The sequence below is a fragment of the Esox lucius genome, chromosome 17 (assembly GCF_011004845.1).
Source record: "Esox lucius isolate fEsoLuc1 chromosome 17, fEsoLuc1.pri, whole genome shotgun sequence".
In the NCBI taxonomy this organism is placed as follows: Eukaryota; Metazoa; Chordata; class Actinopteri; order Esociformes; family Esocidae; genus Esox; species Esox lucius.
This window is the reverse complement of record NC_047585.1, coordinates 25685427-25708100: the sequence shown is the minus strand read 5'-3', so window position 1 is coordinate 25708100 and position 22674 is coordinate 25685427. Positions and strand designations below refer to the sequence as shown.

At 41.9% G+C, this 22674-nt stretch overlaps 1 protein-coding gene across 1 annotated transcript; it reads right to left on the bottom strand.

Moving 5' to 3' along the window:
* Positions 1-17700: 17700 nt before the first annotated feature.
* Positions 17701-22401, bottom strand: snrpe (small nuclear ribonucleoprotein polypeptide E). The gene is given in 5 exon segments (NM_001304070.1): positions 17701-17945; positions 18799-18877; positions 19797-19859; positions 20077-20103; positions 22239-22401. Coding segments are annotated over 5 exon segments (279 nt in total). The 5' UTR covers positions 22293-22401; the 3' UTR covers positions 17701-17889.
* Between the last annotated feature and the right edge of the window lie 273 nt (positions 22402-22674).

Here is a 22674-nt window from a genome sequence, read left to right as displayed (position 1 = left end):
ATAGAGATGTGAAAACCCCTACTCCATGGGTGGGCACTTCAAGTTCTGTGTGCACACTTTTATTCCAACCCGGCGATACCACACCAGATTAAAATGATCATTTTATCATGGTCTTAAATGTGTATTATGATTAGTTGAATGTGGTATGTGTGAGTTGAGCTGGGCTGGAATAGAAGCCTGCACCGGTAAAGCTGAGCCAAGAGTCACCTTGGTTTCAGTGGGACGTATCCCACAAACCAAACTCTTTGTCAGTTACGTGTTTGCATCAGCTCCTAGCCTCCACACGATTTACCTCGTAACAGACACGATCCAAACTGAATGAGATTACCACAGTCTCTTCCTGTGTGCTACATTCTGGGGTTGACAGACCCCTGCCCTTCCCTAGTGGTAAAGATGTATATCAGACCACACGGCTGCTTTCTTTCACTCTCCTCACCCATTAGATGTCTATCAGACCAAGGGCCTCTCTGGTCTCTCCTGTTGCTGATCTGTCAGGCAGTCTGTCTCAGGACCGTTACGCACCTCATGTAAATAGATATTTGCGTTGTTGTTTTCTGTATATTTTGTTCTGGAGCGGCCTACATCACTGTTGCATTGCAGCCCGAGAAGGTGTACTGGTGTATCCACTAGGGATAAAATACCATGTACAGTATGTAAAGAATCTGGATAGTGATTCAGTGACTAAAGAGTTAAATTCATAGACTGTCAGCTTTTATTTTGAAGAGTTTTGCATATTTATATCAGACTACCTAGTCACTTTAAGGCACCACCTGTACACATCTGGACAACTATTCAAAGGTCATTTATTAGGGTCACTTAGAAAGGTTCTTGTTTTTGAAAGAAAAATAAATAAATCAACCATATTTTATACAGGTAAGACATTGTTAATGTTGTAAATGTCTCTTGTAGCTGGAAATGGCTGGTATTCAATAAAATATCAACATAGGTGTTTAGAGGCCCTTTATCAGCAACCATCAGTCCTGTGGTCTAGTGGCACGTTGTGTTTTTGCTAATCCAAGTTTCTAATCCAAGGCTGATTGGAAAACCCTTTTGCAATTATGTTAGCACTGCTGAAAACTGTTGTGCAGATTAAAGAAGCAATAAAACCGCCCTTTAGAGTTGTTCAGTATCTTCAGCATCAGCGTTTGTGGGTTTGATTACAGGCTCAAAATGGCCAGAAACAAAGACATTTCTTCTGAAACTCGTTAGTCTATTTTTTCTCTGAGAAATGAAGTCTAATCCATGAAAGAAATTGTCAAGAAACTGAAGATCCTGCACAACAATGTGAAGTTTTCTGTTCAAAGAACAGTGCACACTGGCTCTAACCAGAATAGAAAGAGGAGTGGGAGGCCCCGTTGCACAACTGAGTAAGAGGACAAGTACATTAGTGTCTAGTTTGAGAAACAGGTGCCTCACATGTCCTCAACTGGCAGTATTATTAAATAGTACCCGCAGAACACCAGTCTCAACATCAAATTTGGATCATCAAAACACAATGTGCCATTGGAACACAAGACTGATGGTTGCTGATAAAGGGCCTCTGTACGCCTATGCAGATATTCCACTGAAAATCAGCTGTGTCAAGCTATAACAGTCATTTGCAACATTAACAATGTCTACACTGTATTTCTGATCAATTTGAAGTTATTTAAACAGACAGAAAATTTGCTTGTGAGTGACCCATTTCTAAGTGACCCAAACATTTGGTAGTATACATCAGACTACAAAGTCACTTTACCCCACCACCTGTAGACATCTACATCAGACTACAAAGTCACTTTACCCCACCACCTGTAGACATCTACATCAGACTACAAAGTCACTTTACCCCACCACCTGTAGACATCTACATCAGACTACAAAGTCACTTTACCCCACCACCTGTAGACATCTACATCAGACTACAAAGTCACTTTACACCACCACCTGTAGACATCTACATCAGACTACCAAGTCACTTTACACCACCACCTGTACACATCTACATCAGACTACCAAGTCACTTTACACCACCACCTGTACACATCTACATCAGACTACCAAGTCACTTTACACCACCACCTGTACACATCTACATCAGACTACCAAGTCACTTTACACCACCACCTGTACACATCTACATCAGACTACCAAGTCACTTTACCCCACCACCTGTACACATCTACATCAGACTACCAAGTCACTTTACCCCACCACCTGTAGACATCTACATCAGACTACCAAGTCACTTTACACCACCACCTGTACACATCTACATCAGACTACCAAGTCACTTTACCCCACCACCTGTAGACATCTACATCAGACTACCAAGTCACTTTACCCCACCACCTGTAGACATCTACATCAGACTACCAAGTCACTTTACCCCACCACCTGTAGACATCTATATCAGACTACCAAGTCACTTTACACCACCACCTGTAGACATATACATCAGACTACCAAGTCACTTTACCCCACCACCTGTACACATCTACATCAGACTACCAAGTCACTTTACCCCACCACCTGAACACATCTACATCATGTACCTCATACTCATGCACATGTACTATTACTCCCTACATTAAGCCTTGTAATTATCCTGTAATTACCTTATTACTGTTATTATCTTATTATTGTTGGAAATGGGTAACTAATTGTTTCACTGGTCTACATTTTTGGTATTTACTTCTTTATATAGTAAAATATAATTTCATCATGATATGGGTTGTCTGGGGCCTCGAGTGTTGGCCCCCTTTTCAGTTTATGTTACGAAACTGGAATAAGACTGGAAACACAGGTTATTAATGAGAGGCTCATATGAAAGTCCCGAAAGGTTTTGATGAGCCTCAACAGGTTATGAGGCCTAAAGATGATATCTTCTCGTAATGCCCTCTAATGCTCTGTCACACTGTCAGACAAAACATCCCTGGAATGTGGAGGCATTGAAGAAAGACAGAGTTAAGAGAGAGATACCAGTTAGATAAAGTTGTGGTAGGGAAGCTCCTCGAGGGGCTTGACTTTATTCTGCTTAGCTGACACTATATTTGATGGCAGCCACAACGATAAGGCAGATTTGCCTATGTGTGCACTTACACAAACCAAGGTGTCTTCACCAGTGTGCAAACGGCGAGATGGGAAACAGAAGAGGGCGGATACACACACCAACCGCATGGGAGAAGCAGACGGAGAATGTTATCGAGAACAGCAAACACATCACTCCTGTGTGTTGGTTTGTGTGCGTGATACACGCGTATACGATAACAAGTGCTCGCTTTATTTCTCAGAATCAACGGGACCGCAACACCCCCATTCCGACGCCATTTCCGCAGCATCGAGCAAAACAACACATCTGCCATCGGAAAAACACACGGCCGCAGCAACAGTCCCACTTACAAATATTACCCTATTGAGATAGACCACAATAAACCGATTAAGCTAATAGTTTGCACACAATGTACAACATTTTTAAGAAATTATACTGAGGCCTGTTAGTCCTTCCTTTGAAGTGATGGCTAATCTTGGTCGCAAAGGCACTTAAATGGCCTATACGCCCTCTTCTGGCCGTTGAATTCCTGGAACAATCTCTATTAGTGCTGGGCTGGGGCAGAAACCTGCACACCCTGTAACTCTTTAAGACCTGGGAAGAGGAACGCTGGTGAACACGGGGAGGTACGCTGGCTAGCTATCCTCTCCGTCCCCTTTCTCTCCCTCTATCTCTCCATCTTAAGTCCAGCCCCTGGTGCCACCCACGCTCTCCCCTGCCCTGGCGGAAGGCTAACAGCAGGCCCACGTGAAGGCCTGCTCTCTGTCCACAGGTTTGCTTGCACACACAGACATACAAACGGAGGGGGTGGGGGTGGGGGGGGGGGTACAGTCTCTCGGCAGGGACGAACGGGATGGTGGGGTTGAGGGGAGGGCTGCCTTTGCCCCACACAAAGGCAGCCCTGAAATAGCCCCCTCACACAATGAGACCTGCCACTCTGTCTATGAGATAATGTCTAATTGAAAACACTGCAGCCATTGTGCTCCTGTCACCGGGCCTATTGTCCAGATCGCCCTCCCCCACCTCTCTTTTTCCATTGACGCGGCACGATTGTTCACTGCCATTGTAGCACCCGCACCCTACCCTCTTTCTCCCTCTCCACCGCTCCCTCTCTCCGTATTGTTATAATTTCATTACTCGTTTGTTTTTTGTTCTGCTTCTCCTTTCGATCCCCAGCAGCTCTTTTGTTCAACACATTTAGGCACTTCATTTGGGGCTACCGTCAGTGTGTGTGTGTGTGTGTGTCTGTGTGTATGTGTGTTAAGCAGGTGTCAGTTTCATGATTAGATAAAACAGGAAGTAAATAATCTGAAAATATAGTCTTTCATATTGTAACATTATGGGATCCCGGTACATATCTGCAGATGGCAAGACAACAATTATGAAATCTATATCTTTGGTATTGTAATCACAGTCAGAAAGACAGTGATAATGTATTCACAGTCAATTTTAAAGACAATTGTAATTTATTCATAGTATGTTTTAAAGACAGTGGGAATGTAATCACAGCAAGTTTTAAAGACAGTGGTAATGTAATCACAGCAAGTTTTAAAGACAGTGGTAATGTAATCTGAGTAAGTTTTAAAGAGAGTGGTGAAGTATTCACATTAAGTTTTACCGACAGTGGTAATGTAATCACAGACTCATTACACAGCAATGCACTCCTATGACCTTTTGTAGTTATGAAATATTGGTTGTACATCGATAGGCCTTGTTTGTACGCAGTAAACCATAGTGGTGGCCGGGAAGAGTTACTTTATATGGTGGCTTTTGTCCCAGCCAAGAACTAATACATTACATTCTAGAAAATATCAACTATAGGTCTAGACCAGGTATCAGGTAACATGTATTGCTAAATTAACAGGAATATATTAACAGGATGCTACCTATTGTCCCAAACCCTAGGTTAACATTGTTACAGCTGTAACACTGAGACACCACTGGTACAGATTTGGCCTTAACGCCAGATTTTAGATCAGATTCTGTGTGTTGCAGCTAAAGAGTCGCACAATGAAAAATCTCTCCACATTTCCTTTTTTCCACAAATGGTATTTCAAACAAAAAAGCCTTATCGGACCTGAGTATTAATCATAGTGTTAATTGGGGGAAAGTAAGTTTACTGTGAATCGTAACGGCCCTGTGAAAACAAGATAAGGGTCTGGTGAACAGGTTCTAGCCGGGGGCCATTCAGTGGGTTGTTGGATAGAAAGAGTGTGAACAAGTTGAAAACAGGTTATTTTCTTTTTTTCTATGAGCAAGTCTGTCTTCCTGAAGAGAAACAGTAAACAGTCTGGAAGTCCCCCACTTCTGTTCTGAGAGAGTTAACTGGGTGCTATCAGTGATCGGAACATGATTGTGTTTGAAACAATGCTTCACTGCATAGGTCAAAAGTCATACATACCTGTTAACCGGTTGATTGACTAAATTTGTTCTGAGGAGAAAACGTACAGAGACCAGTCTGAGGTACATGGTGTAAACACTGACAAATATTATGATGTATCCATCTTGTTTAACTCGGATGACCAAAAAGGGAGCGTACGTTCTCCACAAAATAACAAATGTCATGGAAGTGTTTTCAAAAGCCAAGTGGAACTGACATTCCAAGGAGTTGCATTCCTCACCAGAGAACGCATAAAGCCCCAAGTTGATTATCCGTTTTGTAACATGGCTATAATTTAATGTTTTTACTGCTAGAAAATGCAATTACTGGCCAGAACACGTGACGACATCCACCGAAGTAGTGGAAGTTTACGTTCAAGGAAACAACGCGTGCCCTGGAAGATTTGAAGACAAGGTGAAATTAGTATTTAACAATGTCACGGTATAAACATACACATTGCCTATGTCTCGCTCTCTGGTACATGTATGCACAGACCAACACAGGTTAATGTGACGAATGAGGAGACCGACATGCTGACATTGCCACCATGCAGTAACCAGACGCAGTAAGCAGTATTTGCATTACCACAAGCTATCACTAGCTAACATCTGCTATTCCAGTCTGACTTAGAACTATATAATAGCAGTATGGTAAGATTCCTTAGAATACTTTGTGAGCTTCACTTTTTTTCCTTTTTATTTGAGTTAACAATAAAAATAAGGCTATTAAGGACAATTGACACTATTAAACACGTAATCATCATAGTATAACACCAAGTAAATTAAACTTCGGGAATATCAATCTGTCCAGTTAGGAAGCGTAAGCGGTTGTGAATCAATATCACCTGTTTTGATGGAAATTAAAGTGAAAACAGGTGCATTGGAAAGGCAAGAGCACGAAACCCCCAAAAAAGGGAATGGTTTTGCAGGTGTTGGCCACAGACAATTGCTCTTTCCTTATCCTTCCTGACAGATTATTCTCTAGTTTTACATTTTGTTAGTGTACTTGTCACTACTGGTAGCATGTGGCAATACCTGCAGCCCATTCAGGTTGCACAGGTATTTCAACTCCTCCAGGATGGCACATCCATAAGTGCCATTGCAAGAAGGTTTGCTGTGTCTCCCAATACATTCTCAAGAGCATGGAGGAGATACCAGGAGATGGGCCATTGCACGAGGAAAGCTGGATAGGGCCGTAGAAGGGCATCAACCCAGCAGCAGGACTGTTATCTGCTTCTTTGTATGTGGAGGAACAGGAAGAACACTGCCAGAGCCCTACAAAATGAACTCCAGCGGACTACTGGTGTGCATGTTTCTGACCAAACTGTCAGAAACAGACTCCATGAGGGTGGCATGAGAGCCTGTCGTCCTCTAGTGGGACCTGTGCTCACAGCCCAGGACCGTGCAGCTTGATTGGCATTCACATGAGAACACCAGAATTTGCAGAATTTTCACAGATGAGAGCAGGTTCACTGAGCATGTGACAGACGTGAAAAAGTCTGGAGACTCCGTGATCCAGCATAGTTTGGCAGTGGGTCAGTGATGGTCTGGAGAGGCATCCTTGGTGGGTTGCACAGACCTCCACGTGTTAGCCAACGGTACCCTGACTGCTGGTATGTACCAAATGAAATCCTCAGACCCATCATCAGACCTTACGCTGGTGCAGTGGGACCTGGGTTCCTCCTGGTGCAGGACAATGCCTGGCCTCATGTGGCCAGAGTGTAGGCAGTTCCTGATCCAGATCAGGGAGGACATCCCCCAGAACACCATCCACCATCTCATCAGGAGCACGTGGGGGCCATACACACTACTGAGTCACATTATGTGTTGCCGTGTTTAAATTCACACAAGTTGGAACAGCCTGTGATTCCGATTGTTTACTTTGATTTTGAATCCAGCCTTCAATCGGTTGATGATTTTGGTTTCCATTGGCCGTTCTTATGTCATCTTGTTCTCAATGAATTACACAATGTACAGTAAAGATTTTGATCTTTAATATATTTTGTTCATCGAGACCAGAAGTTTGATTTAAGTGTTCCCTTTATTTTTTGGAGCTGTGCATTTCTTGCTATTCTTACACATTGACCTAATGCAAAAATAAATCTTAAAAAATCCTAAAACCTCCAGAAATTGTGAGAATGACTAACATCAACAAAACATAATTATAAATGTCTGTGTAAAGTGGCGCATGGCAAAGCTGAAAAGGTGGAAAGTGTATTCACATTGTCTTATTTAGGAAATAAATCGAATACAAGAACAATCAAGAAATCCAATTAGCTATGGTTGGAATTAAATCATATTTTCTTTACAGTTTACTGTAAATGTTTTGTTTGTTGTTTATTATAAAAAGTTATTCATAGAAAAGAGTTAATGCAGTAAGTGTGCTTTTACCATCATTAATAATTTAGGTGCTTTTAGGGGTGAATTTTTTTTGCCGGTTTTAGGGTTAACCACTTCTCTATCCACAGTATTTATATAACGTCTTAGTAGAAGTTCTGGTTTTCCCTGCGATGCAATGTTAATAACATGACATCGACTCATTTAGTGGATATTTTGTACACTGCAGAACACAACCCCCAACACTTTTTCTTCTTATTGTCAACGCCTGTTAAGTTAGGTAAGATCAACCTTCAATACATAAACGATTTGATTGGTTGCCCCAGTGGTGATTTAAAATACCTGCATATTCAGAGGACAAGGGTTAGAAACAGGTTTTATTGTGTAGTTCTACACACACATTTTGGAATGGACCACATAACACGCTTTGCTCTGTTTGCATGAAGTGTGAAGCAGCCTTAACATCAACCCCAACCTAACCCAGTGTCTACTTATATGGGGTGATGACAGAGATGGAACATATGCTCCGCCCTTATCAGTTGCCATGGCGATGTGAAAGCGCCTAGGTACCCAAGTGGGAAAAAGAAACTATTTTACTGCAAATTAGGAGTAATATTATACTACCTCTGTAAGAGTCTCATTAGCATTAAAGATAATTAAAACCATATAAAAGTGTTTTCTGGGATTTTGATAACCTGTTGAGGGTTGAGCAAAAATATAGGGTGGTAACTCAGGGAGTTGAAAGATGAATTCTGGCAAATTGGTTTACTCCATTGCTAGTTAGCTGGCTAATTTAATCAAGTAAAACACCAGATTTCTGTTCCACCTGTCATAGTTTCTGTAAGGATGTGGAAAGTGGTGTGAGCATGGGGGCTTTATCGGTCACTCAATATTTCCATCTGACATTAACTTGTGGTTAACGTCTGTGGTGATGTCACAATGAAGAATATAAAAAAACTGTAATCAGCAATATGACAATCTGTTACCCATCAGTTTAAACGTAGAGAGACAAGTCGACAGACAAGGTGGCAGAATCTTGCCTTGTAGGAGACAAGTTGCTTTTTACTGCAGAGCTGTGGTTGTATCTCAGACACTTATAGATGCAGAAAAATCATCTAGGTAGGTGCTATAGTGGGTGTTTGATGTTCCAGCCTACGTACTAAGGAGGAGTAACTGGGAACTTCAAAGACAGAGGTGTCTCATGAAGTAGTCCTGGCCTGACTGTTGTTTCTCCCTCTCTGTATCATTGACACCAGCTGCACTCAAGCTAGTCCTTTATTGAACTGCATCATCTATTTCTGGAAAGCCATCTCCTATTAACTGTTTATCTTCTTTTAAACATCTTTGACATTCTGTAAGAAAAGTCCTATTGTAAATGTATATTTTATTATTACTTTTGAGGCAACCAATCCAGAAATGTGGCAATGTTCATTCAGTGGATATCAAAAGTTAACACCTCATTATTGAAAATATAGTTTTTCTTTATGTAAATGCTAAAATCAAGACAAATGTTGTCAGACAAATCTTTCAATGCTTTGGTTGTGTAAGTGTGCACAGTCTTTACAATGAGGTTGTGACTGTTCAGAGGTAACCAATCTGAAATATGTATCCTGTGAACCAGTGTCTCTCAACATCTGAAAAAATGATGTCCTGTATACAACAAATCTTCCTGCAAGGCAGATCTGAAAAAATTGTCATGTACACAAAATGCATTTGCATTTTTCATACGTGTGTTACACATTTCTAAGAGGCAATTTTAACAAAGCTTGAACTCTTCTGCAAAGATGATTTGGATAAAATAAAATATATATATATATACTTTTTCCAGTTTTAATGAGACCTACAGGTGCTGGTCATAAAATTAGAATATCATCAAAAAGTTGATTTATTTCAGTAATTCCATTCAAAAAGTGAAACTTGTATATTATATTAATTCATTACACCCATACTGATATATTTCAAATGTTTATTTCTTTTAATTGTGCTGATTATAACTGACAACTAATGAAAATCCCAAATTCAGTATTACTGAATATTGAATATTACTTAAAACCAATAAAAAATTTTTTTTTAGAAATGTTGGCCAACTAAAAAGTATGAACATGAAAAGTATGAGAATGTACAGCACTCAATACTTAGTTGGGGCTCTTTTTGCCTGAATTACTGCAGCATTGCAGCGTGACATGGAGTCAATCAGTCTGTGGCACTGCTCAGGTGTTATGAGAGCCCAGGTTGCTTTGAAAGTGGCCTTAAGCTCTTCTGCATTGTTGGGTCTGGCGTATCGCATCTTCCTTTTCACAATACCCCATAGATTTTCTATAGGGTTAAGGTCAGGCAAGTTTTCTGGCCAATTAAGAACAGGGATACCATGGTACTTAAACCAGGTAATGGTAGCTTTGGCACTGTGTACAGGTGCCAAGTCATGTTGGAAAATGAAATCTGCATCTCCATAAAGTTGGTCAGCAGCAGGAAGCAAAGAAGTGCTCTAAAACTTCCTGGTAGACGGCTGCGTTGACCTTGGACCTCAGAAAACACAGTGGACCAACACCAGCAGATGATATGGCACCCCAAACCATCACTGACTGTGGAAACTTTACACTGGACTTCAAGCAACGTGGATTCTCTGCCTCTCTTCTAATCCTCCAGACTCTGGGACCTTGATTTCCAAAGGAAATGCAAAATTTACTTTCATCAGAGAACATAACTCAGCAGCAGTCCAGTCCTTTTTGTCTTTAGCCCAGGCGAGACGCTTCTGACGCTGTGTCTTGTTCCAGAGTGGCTTGACACAATGAATGCGACAGCTGAAACCCATGTCTTGCATATGTCTGTGCGTGGTGGTTCTTGAAGCACTGAGTCCAGCTGCAGTCCACTCTTTGTGAATCTCCCCCACATTTTTGAATGGGTTTTGTTTCACAATCCTCTCCAGGGTGCGGTTATCCCTATTGCTTGTACACTTTTTTCTACCCCATCTTTTCCTTCCCTTCGCCTCTCTATTAATGTGCTTGGACACAGAGCTCTGTAAACAGCCAGCCTCTTTAGCTATGACCTTTTGTGTCTTGCTCTCCTTGTGCAAGGTGTCAATGGTCGTCTTTTGGACAGCTGTCAATTCAGCAGTCGTCCCCATGATTGTGTTGCCTACAGAACTAGACTGAGAGACCATTTAAAGGCCTTTGCAGGTGTTTTGGGTTAATTAGCTGATTAGAGTGTGGCACCAGGTGTCTTCAATATAGTTGTCAGTTATAATCATCAAAATTAAAAGAAATAAACACTTGAAATATATCAGTCTGTGTGGAATTAATGTATACATTATACAAGTTTCACTTTTTGAAAGGAATTACTGAAATAAATCAACTTTTTGATGATATTAAAATTTTATGACCAGCACCTGTATAATGAGAGCAATTCAATTGAAAAACAAACTGAAATCTTCGAAGGGGAAAAATGAAAAATAAAAACCTTACAATAACCTGGTTGCATAAGCGGTGAACCGACGACAGGGTCATGGGCGGCCAAGGCTCATTGATGCACGTGGGGAGCGAAGGCTGGCCCGTGTGTTCCAATCCATCAGATGAGCCACTGTAGTTCAAACTGCTAAAAATGTTTATGCTGGTGTCGTATGTGGGTGATTGGAACTGTAATCTATACCATGCCTGTTATGTATGCTCGATGTTTGTGTGGTTGGCGGGCTGTACAAACTGACACTTACCTGTGGGCTGGAATACTACGTGACGGCGATTGCGTAGTGGCAGGTGCCTGGCAGCCGATGATTCGTGCAGATGGACTTTGATTGGCCCAAGGACTGATAAAGCGGATGACAAGGAACAGAAGGGGAAGGGGGGAACGTGGAGAGAGGTCGGATGTGTGCGAGGAGGTCGGAAGGAAACTCTTGACGAGCAATTGGACGAACTACTGAGGAGCGATCGGACCAGTGGACGTGATGTCATGCTCAACGCTTGCTAAGTATAATAGAAAGGGACGCCATCATTCTGTAACCTATCGTACTCTTGTAAGAGTGTGCTACAGGTTGGAAGGGAGTGTGTCACTCAGTAACCGTGTTTGCCCCCGACAGATGGCGAGCAGGGAGGCAACAACTAGCGAACGACAACTCCACCAGGTCGATTGGGAATTGGAACAAGGACGTAGGGGCACTGCCGGTTTCCCAAGAGGGTACATTCTTCGGTGCGGTAATCGGCGCTATAAAGACTGGCAGAGATGCTTTTAACCGTACTGGCCGTGGGGATCCGCGACCAGTACAGGATATTTTATCCTCAATATCATTGTTTGTAATTTTATGTTTTGTATCATCAGGGAGGGAGGTAACCAGCTGCCATGAGGAGGCTGTGGGTGCTGTCTATAACGAATGCTTAGAGGGAGGGGTATAAGCAGGGAGTAGAAGCATAGCATGTAGCTTCCAGTACATACATGCATACATACATACATCTTCTTCCGCTTCATCCGGGGCCGGGTCGCGGGGGCAGCAGTCTAAGCAGAGATGCCCAGACTTCCCTCTCCCCAGACACTTCCTCCAGCTCTTCCGGGGGGACACCGAGGTGTTCCCAGGCCAGCCGGGAGACATAGTCCCTCCAGCGTGTCCTCGGTCTTCCAAGGGGTTTCCTCCCGGTGGGAGGGGACCGGAACACCTTCCCAGGAAGGCGCTCTGGAGGCATCCGAAACAGATGCCCAAGCCACCACAGCTGACCCCTCTCGATGTGGAGGAGCCGCGGCTCTACTCTGAGCTCCTCCCGGGTGACCGAGCTTCTCACCCTATCTCTAAGGGATCGCCCAGCCACCCTGCGGAGAAAGCTCATTTCGGCCGCCTGCATCCGGGATCTTGTCCTTTCGGTCATGACCCAAAGCTCATGACCATAGGTGAGAGTAGGAACGTAGATTGACCGGCAAATCGAGAGCTTCGCCTTGCGGCTCAGCTCTTTCTTCACCACGACAGACTGATACATCGACCGCATTACTGCAGAAGCTGCACCGATCCGTCTGTCAATCTCCTGTTCCCTCCTTCCCTCACTCGTGAACTCACCCCTAGATACTTAAGCACATGTAGCTTCCTTTATTTACTAATGTGTGAATTGGGGTGGAACTTGGCTGTGCCTTTGAGTTAAATAGGAAAGTGTGGGTGGGTGGGTGTATGTTTACCTATAGATATGAAATGTGTGCTGTGAGGTTGTGGTGAATATTTATGTTTTTTGTCAATGCAGTTTGTTTTCTGGGTATACTATTTCCTGGGGGGACATTTGTGTGAACTGTAATTTACTGTGGCTACTTACCTGTCGGTTTTGGGATGCCCAATCCCTGGTGTAACTATTTATGTGCATATATGAAATTATGAAATTAAAGTTAGTTGTAATTCATCTTGGGTTGCATTATCTATGAGCCTGGGAGATCTCGCTTGGCGGCACTTGCCCGTGACACTGGTATTGATAAAAAGGTGTGAGGACACACAGTGCATCGCAGTTTGTTGCGTATGGGGCTGCGTAGCTGCCGACCAGTCAGGGTACTCATGCTGACCCCTGTCTACTGCCGAAAGCGCCTACAATGTGTGTGTCAGAACTGGATAGATATATATATATATATATACAGTAGTGCTCAGAAGTTTGCATACCTTTGGAGAATTGGTAATATATGTACCATTTGTATGTACAGTGGGGCAAAAAAGTATTTAGTCAGCCACCAATTGTGCAAGTTCTCCCACTTAAAAAGATGAGAGAGGCCTGTAATTTCATCATAGGTACACTTCCAAAAGAATTCCAGAAAATCACATTGTAGGTTTTTTATGAATTCATTGGTAAATTCCTTGGTAAAATAAGTATTTGGTCACCTACAAACAAGCAAGATTTCTGGCTCTCACAGACCTGTAACTTCTACTTTAAGAGGCTCCTCTGTCCTCCACTTGTTACCTGTATTAATGGCACCTGTTTGAACTTGTTATCAGTATAAAAGACACCTGTCCACAACCTCAGACAGTCACACTCCAAACTCCAATATGGCCAAGACCAAATAGCTGTCAAAGGACACCAGAAACAAAATTGTAGACCTGCACCAGGCTGGGAAGACTGAATCTGCAATAGGTAAGCAGCTTGGTGTGAAGAAATCAACTGTGGGAGCAATTATAAGAAAATGGAAGACATACAAGACCACTGAAAATCTCCCTCGATCCGGGGATCCACGCAAGATCTCACACCGTGGGGTCAAAATGATCACAAGAACGGTGAGCAAAAATCCCAGAACCACACAGGGGGAACTAGTGAATGACCTGCAGAGAGCTGGGACCAAAGTAACAAAGCCTACAATCAGTAACACACTACACCGCCAGGGACTCAAATCCTGCAGTGCCAGACGTGTCCCCCTGCTTAAGTAAGTACATGTCCAGGCCCGTCTGAGGTTTGCTAGAGAACATTTGGGTGATCCAGAAGAGGATTGGGAGAATGTCAGATGAAACCAAAATATTACTTTTTGGTAAAAACTCAACTCGTTGTGTTTGCTGAGTTGCATCCAAAGAACACCATACCTACTGTGAAGCATGGGGGTGAAAACATCATGCTTTGGGGCTGTTTTTCTACAAAGGGACCAGGACGACTGATCCGTGTAAAGGCAAGAATGAATGGGGCCATGTATTGTGAGATTTTGAGTGAAAACCTCCTTCCATCAGCAAGGGCATTGAAGATGAAACGTGCCTGGGTCTTTCAGCATGACAATGATCCCAAACACACCGCCCGGGCAACGAAGGAGTGGCTTCATAAGAAGCATTTTAAGGTCCTGGAGTGGCCTAGCCAGTCACCAGATCTCAACCCCATAGAAAACCTTTGGAGGAAGTTGAAAGTCTGTGTTGCCCAGCGACAGCCCCAAAACATCTCTGCTCTAGAGGAGATCTGCATGGAGGAATGGGCCAAAATACCAGCAACAGTGTGTGAAAACCTTGTGAAGACTTACAGAAAACGTTTGACCTCTGTCATTGCCAACAAAGGGTAAATAACAAAGTATTGAGATTAACTTTTGTTATTGACCAAATACTTATTTTCCACCAATATTTACCAATATATTCATTAAAAATCCTACAATGTGATTTTCTGGATTATTTTTTCTCATTTGGTCTCTCATCTATGATGTAAATTACAGGACTTTCATCTTTTTAAGTGGGAAAACTTGCACAATTGGTGGCTGACTAAATACTTTGCCCCACTGTACCATTTCTGCATACCCTTAGTTCTTAATACTGTCTATAGCCCCTTTAGCATCAATGACAGTGTGCAGTCTTTTGTAATAGTTGTCTATGAGGCCCCGAATTCCTGCAGGTGGTATAGCTGCCCATTCGTCTTGGCAAAATACCTCCAGGTTATGCAAAGTCTTTGGTCGTCTTGCATGAACCACATCTTTGAGATCTTCCCTGAGTGGCTTGATGATATTAAAACATTAATGGCTGCTCCAGAACCTTCACCTTTTTCTGCTGTAACCACTGGAGGATCAACTTGGCCTTGTGCTTAGGGTCACTGTTGTGCCGGAAAGTCTAAGAGAATCCCATGTGCAGCTTTCGTGCAGAAGAATGCAAATTGTTTGCCAGTATTTTCTAATAACATGCTGCATTCATCTTGCCATCAATTTTCACAAGATTCCCCCTGCCTTTAGAGCTCACACACCCCCAAAATATCAGTGAGCCACCACCATGCTTCACAGTGGGGATGGTATTCTGTTCATTAGGCCTTGTTGACCCCTTTCCAAACATTGCGCTTATGGTTTTGACCATGAAGCTCTATTTTGGTCTCATCACTCCAAATTACAATGTGCCAGAAACTTTGAGGCGTGTCAAGTTGTTGTCTGGCACAGTGTAACTGGGCTTTTTTGTGGCATTGGCGCAGTAAAGGCTTCTTTCTGGCAACTCGACCATGCAGCTTATTTTTGTTCAAGTGTCGTCATATTGTGCTCCTTGAAACAACCACACTGAATTTTTCCAGAGCAGCCTGAATTTCTCCTGAGGTTACCTGTGAGTTTTTCTTTGTATCCCGAATCATTCTTCTTGCAGTTTTTGCTGAAATTGTTCTTGGTCTACATTACCTTGGCTTGGTATAAAAAGATAGTTCAATTTTCAACTTCTTAATAAGTAATTGAACAGTACTGACCAGCATTTGCAAGGCTTTAACCAGATAGCACAAAAATATGCAAATACTAACAGAGGAACATACAAGTACATTACAATACTGACCGCACATTTCTAAGTAATTATTGCCTAAACCCCATTTAACACCAAAAATACATACCCACCCAAAACAGACAAACATAACCAAACAAATCATTCTAAACAAACATCTCCGTTTAGAATAAACACAACAAACGTTAATAATAGTCATTGAAATAATAATCCCATTACAGCACCGTGGTGTCAGACAAACCGCAGCTAATGGCCCGACATAATGGAAGGGGGTTACATATACTGTAGACAGGGGGTGGTACACATACGTCTAGGATCCAATCCTGCTCGCGGTTAGTTTGAATAACAGCAAGTGTGACTGTTTAAATAATAATGAACAACTGACTTAGTACATATCACTATTAATAAACAAAATACAATAAAAGACAGATAGTCAGAGAGCATACCGAATTCCTGTGGACTATGGATAGCTGACTATTTTTGCTAGTTTTGACTGAAGACATTTTTAGTGCTGCCACCCAGACCTTGAAGGCCAAATTAACCATCCTCCCACCCCCACACAAGAGCAAAAAGTGTTTGACAGCCACTGCTGTGGACAGACAGAAGGGGGCAGGGCGGATGCAGGCACCAAGAACAAACTAAGACCAGGGCCAGGTGGCTTAGGAAGGGTCAGATGAAGACACACATGGGAACAGGAAGTGGTCTCTGGAGAAAGGGGGTTATCTGACCCGGGCACTATTTCCTGTCTGTAAGATGGCCGACAAAGAGAGGTGAAGTCTGCCCTAAAACTGGTGTGTCTAGTTAAGCCTTTTGTCACCCAAGCTCACCAAAATATCTCACTATGGCCAATTTCACTGCACATCTTTTTTCTTTTTTTTTTACTTGTCCATTGGGACAGTCAACTGCTATGTCTGTGGACTCAATATTCTCAGCCAGACTTAAGATGTGGGAGGCGTGTGGCATTGGGTCAGACCATTCCTCCCCTGACAGCACAAAGAGTCAGCTGGCACTTGAAAAACGACGTCCGATGAGCGATGCATGCTGCCACAAGCTGAGGTAACCCTTCCTTTTAAGATGAGGCGTGGGGATTCGGGCCTGTAAGAAGACACCTCCACCCTCGCAGTTCAGACTCCTTGCTCCTTTTCTTACTACCATTTGTGGACTCCCATCTGTCCTCGGCTGCTCGTTTCCATCACACTTCCTCCACAGATAGACGCCCGGCCTAGTGTTGTAATTAATACTATTGTTAACTGCAAACTCAAGGTTGGCCTCCCTGACTCAGATCATCATGTTACATCAATGTTGTACAACAGTGAAATGGACAACCTAGCTTCATATAATGCAGTCCATTAATACCATATGGAATACTTTGACCACTTATGGTAAGATGGTTGGATCATGGTCAGTCAGAACTGTTATTTCTCAAGCTGCAGACAAACTTAAAATATTTTCAAATGAATTCAAATGACCGTCTAATGACCCTGTTAAATTACACATTCAAAAACACTGTGGGCACAGCACCCTCTGGTGGTCCATCAACATTATGACATTAAACAAAAACGTGGAAGCAAATGTAAAGGCTGCTGGAGAAGAAATCATACAGAAATCAAAATTTGTAGTGAATTCAACAACACAGCTATTTTCCTATTGGTAGTTTTTTGAATTCTTAAGTAATATGGTTAAATGTATGAGGTGTGTGTGTGTCTGAGGGCACGTGCATGTTCCTGGCCTGCATATTGGGAAACTAAGAATAACTGGTTAAGATGATACATTTCATAATTGAAAAAAGACAACAGTTACGAAACAAAACGTAATTTATTTCAGAGGAAGTTGGTAAAAAATTCTAAGGTATATTACCCTACACAAACACTATTGAGCTGCAATGTTGTATGCACAAAACAGAAAAAATAAGTGGAGAAAAAAAAAATAATCACTAGATCCTCAAATCCTAAACCGCATCTGTTAGCCTTTGTCCTGATGGACTGAGTTAGGTGGCTACGCTCTGAAGAAGGGTGATGTTATCTCCTTTCAGCATGATCCTCCCTAAGAGACAGAGGGAAGAAGAGAAAGTGCAGTGATAAGCTTAGTGTAACTGACACCTCAGAATTCATGAAGACCAGACACCAACATTTCTAGAGATTAGTCTATTGCAAATGGTGTTTATGTCACCTCATCACTACAGTGTGAATTGAGCTATATTTTACTTAAAACCTTTATTTTAATTAGCTTGGTGAAATATTTTTGATATAACCCCAACGCTATTAACTAACATGTGACCTAAGAAGCTTTGTGCAACTGTGCCATGAGGCTTCTGTTCAGAGGACACCAAGAGCCAAAAAGCCCCAAATCATCTGGAAGACACTGAAAAAATTTAATAAAACCTTAGTAACCAAAAATGTGTTGAAACCAAAATTGACATTTGGCCTAAATGCAAAACACTGTAGAACAAATCCAATACAGCTCATCTCCCTGAAACGACCATCCTCACAGTAAAGCATTATGGTATGGGGAGCAGATAATGGGAGATGTCTTGAAGGAAAATGTATTTAAACACACAGCAGTCCATAAGTATTTGGATCATGACAATTTATTGTAGTATTGGCTGTCGTTTTGAAGTCGCTGTAGATGTAAAATGTAACAATGACTAAGAGGTTGGAGTATAGTTGGTTAGCTTTCATTTGAGGGTATTTACATCCATGAATGGATTTTTCATATTCCTTCCCTTTTAGGGGACAAAACAAGTAAGGGTGTTTTGTTAACCTTTAAAGGATTACACAAACATCTAACATCTAGTTCAATTCAACCAGATGGACCATATAACGTCGCCCTTGACACGCTAAAACAAACAACGCATGATTGAAGTGGTTCAGTCTGAGAACAACCTCACAAAACCTACCCAAAGGCTTCCTGTTCTTGGTCTTCATGTGGACCTCCTCAGCATCATCCAAAACCAGATTCATGTACTCATCAAAGCCCTAAGGGACCAAAGGACAGTGTAAACAGGGTGGGAGTCTTTTGACAGTTTCAGCTGAACAGTATATTTACGCCACTTCTCTGAACGGTTGCATATCTTGTACAACCTGTTTGGGGTCATGAGGGAAAGCTCGAAAACCACTGCCACAAATGAACAGCCACCAAAATGCGGGTAGATTTTTGCATTGGTTTGTAGAATGTTCATTTCATCAGTTATGCTGGCGGGCCGCAGACTGCAGGTGTTTCACTCACTTTTATGGGACAAATGAATCACTAAAATAAAACTAATCGAGAAGGTTTCTGGGGGTTTTACATTGTATGGTTAACATTACTTTTTTACATATTAAAGTTTGAACTGAAACTGCTATCAAAGACATATGACAGTAGTCAGTATACCCTATTAGTAATGTATATTACTAGTAAACACATAACATTACTGAGGTTGGGTAACCAGAAATTACACGTGTAACCAACAGATTACATTTAGATAACCTACCCCACCATATACATTACATATCCCACCATGAAGCTGACACATTGATTAACCATGCTGTTGTGAAAGTGAGACAATATCTTGGTGCCACTCTATCTTAAAGCAGACGTCTTAGCTAGCAAGGGCAGTGTGATCGCAAACGAACATTGAAAATCCATCAGGCATTTAAACAAAAGAACATACATAGCTGAGAAACAAAGAGAAAGTCCCACTTATCCAGATACAAATAATCTCATGCAAAATAAATGTTCCATTTGCCAGCGGGCCTATATCTCAGCCTTCGGCTGCCACCTCTGGGTGCTGGTGCATGCAATTAAAAGATTAGCCCTGGCATGAATGCAAACAAAAATTCCCAAACCACAAGGACTAAACCCTTCCGAACTGTCTTGTTAGCTAGTATAGGAATAAACATGAGGATTGTAACTTACAATGATGCAGCCCTCTATCCTCATGTTCACCTGTTCATAAAGCCACACCTGGATACGAGAGCGCTGCAGGGAGGAGAGGCTGGGATTACATTTCAATAAGCACTTTAAGGCCGAAATATACCAATCAAAAAAATATTTGTATAGAATTTTTTTATTTGAAATAGATAGTTGTCACTTTCACCAAATAATGTATTGTGAAAGGATAAAGACAGCAGCACATTTGAAACGAGAACCACAACCACAAAACATGCTTAAAATAATTAAAGGATGGAACACTTACATTCTGTAGATATCTGAAAATAAGGTTCTGGTGGCCACAGGGTTAAAGAAATATGCCAGATATGTGGTAGCCTAGTAACATAGCAAATATGAAAACAGCTAAGAGATCACACAATATTACCACAATACCTGGGTGCCATTCTGTGGAACTGACCTTCTGAATGTATTTTAATTCAATAACGCGATAGAGATGCACATGGAGATGAGCTCCATGAAAAAACACTTGATCAATCATGGAAATAATGTAGGCAATATGAAATTTTCTCTTCAAGACATTAAGAAGCCATGAGATACAGGAACATTGGGGCAGGTACAGGAAACCAGCAGAGAAACGATAGTACATTGCTGAGCTCATAAATAATATCCTGTATGTATGTAACTATTGCTCACCCCATCACTACTCTGACTGAACTGGACCTCAGGCCAGGGCTTCAAACTAACACCGTCCACAGGTGGCACTGGGGCACCAGTCCTTCAGTGGATGGCACAGGCACATGACTGGGATTTCAATCAAGTCAGTAACGCCCAGATCGCCATACAGGTCCCACTGTCGACAACCGATAAACTGAAAACTCAAGAATCTACATACAAGCGTGTCTTCAGACTAAGAGGCTATTGCAGACATATGTTAGACTTGTAAATGTGCGCATTAAACGAGACATGAAAACAGAATTTCCTAATACATTTAAAAATGAGATGGAGTTGTGAATAAATGGAAGTTTTCTGCATGACCTAAAGGCCGATGGACACAGTCACACATCACTTCATTTTGCAATCAGATCTGCAGCCTATTTGTTACATTTTCCAATACAATGCTACAAAACCAAGAGGATATTTTATATTTATAGGAAGTTTGAACGTGTTTCCTTGCAGAAAGATCTCAGATTTAAACGATGTTAATGACATCTCGCCTTTGGTGACATAGTAGGCCATTTTGAATTTGGCTAGGATCTCGGCTTGCGCACTTTATCATTCTGCTTCTTTCACCGCTGAATTGCAAAAATTAAAACTGGAACCCAAAAAAGCCAAGAAATGGTTACAGTCTGGAGCTCTGTCTTAATACTTCTTCATATCACAAAGTATTGTATTACCACACGAATGCTCTACACGTAATATAGTTTATTCAAGACAGGAGAAATGTAATGTTTCAGGGCCATTATCATTGCTAAAAACTTGGTAGCAACTTAAGACAGCTTACAAACGGACTAAGGAGATAACTACTTGTTCCCTTTACAACTAGCACCACTAGAATTGGTAAAAAGGACATTCGTCAGAATGAAAGGTTTTGTAACGTGAACGAGGTCGGAAGCCATTACGCCTTGGTCACACACATTTTAGTACAACAGAAGTACAGTACATTCATGTCCAACAATGAAATGAGGGAGCATTTTCAGTGCAGACGGCAGAACTGTATGGTTGAAAACACGTCACAGCTGTCCATAAGACAAATCAAGAAATCGAGTTCTTAGCTGCATATTCTGGTCACTGGAGATGAGAGAACACACGTTTCATAACGCTTTACATAAGTTGTTTTCAACTCCAGGCCACGGGACCCACAGTACTGCTGGTTTTCATTCTAGCCCTCTCAGTATTGACTCATTTAGACCTAGGAAACCAGGTGAATGCAATTAAATGTAAGGTAGAATAGAAAACCAGCAGTAGACTAGATCCCGAGGCCTAGACTAGATTTCAACGTATCATTGATTCTCGCAACAGGGGAATGTTTAACTTTTTTTGCCTACCCTGATACAATTTAATCACTCTGTACCAGATGTAAGAAAGGTGCCGTCAGGGCAGTCATCGAAGAATCTTTACTTTAGCTGGCTAGCTAAGCTTGTACGAAAACATAGCCAGCTATCAGGCTATCCATTTACATTCCGACTGGTTAAAATCACGGAGATTCAGTTACCGGGCGAAATGTAAGCGCTTTCAGGAATTTCGTTTACTGCAGTAATGGTAGTCAACCAATTATAGTATAATAAAATGTATATTAGCTTCTACCTACGTTGAGTAGCAGTTACAATGAATACAGCTAGCTAGGCAACTACTACTACTAGGCCACTACACTAGTATTACACTGTAGGTATGCTAACGCTAGTACTGCAGTTAACGACAATTATTGGCCAGCATAGTACTAGTAGCATTTTCATTACAAAAGGATACAATTGGCTGCACCATAACCTTCTGGACCTTCTGTCCTTGTCCCCTGTACGCCATTCTCCTTGTGGGTTTACGCCGTGTTGCCTAAAATGTTTTATTCGCCAGACATATGCACTCGCAGGCCGATATCGAAATCTTCACGTTGTGTGGTTCTCTACAATGGCGCGCTTCCGGACTTCCGCTTACTAAAGAAATTAAGTAACCTTTCCTTAACGTTGTTGTGCCCCTACCGGCAGGAGGCAAATAATGCAGATTCCGTCATATACGGTGCTGTAAGGAAATACGTAAACATATTTGGACGTAGATTTGGATTGAAGTATCCATATATGGCATCTGACCGTATATATTGTGTACAATCTGAGGTCCTACTGTCTAAACCACAGGTTGTTTTAATTGGTGCTCTTCAAGGTTTAGATCTCTGGTCAACCATATTCAGTAT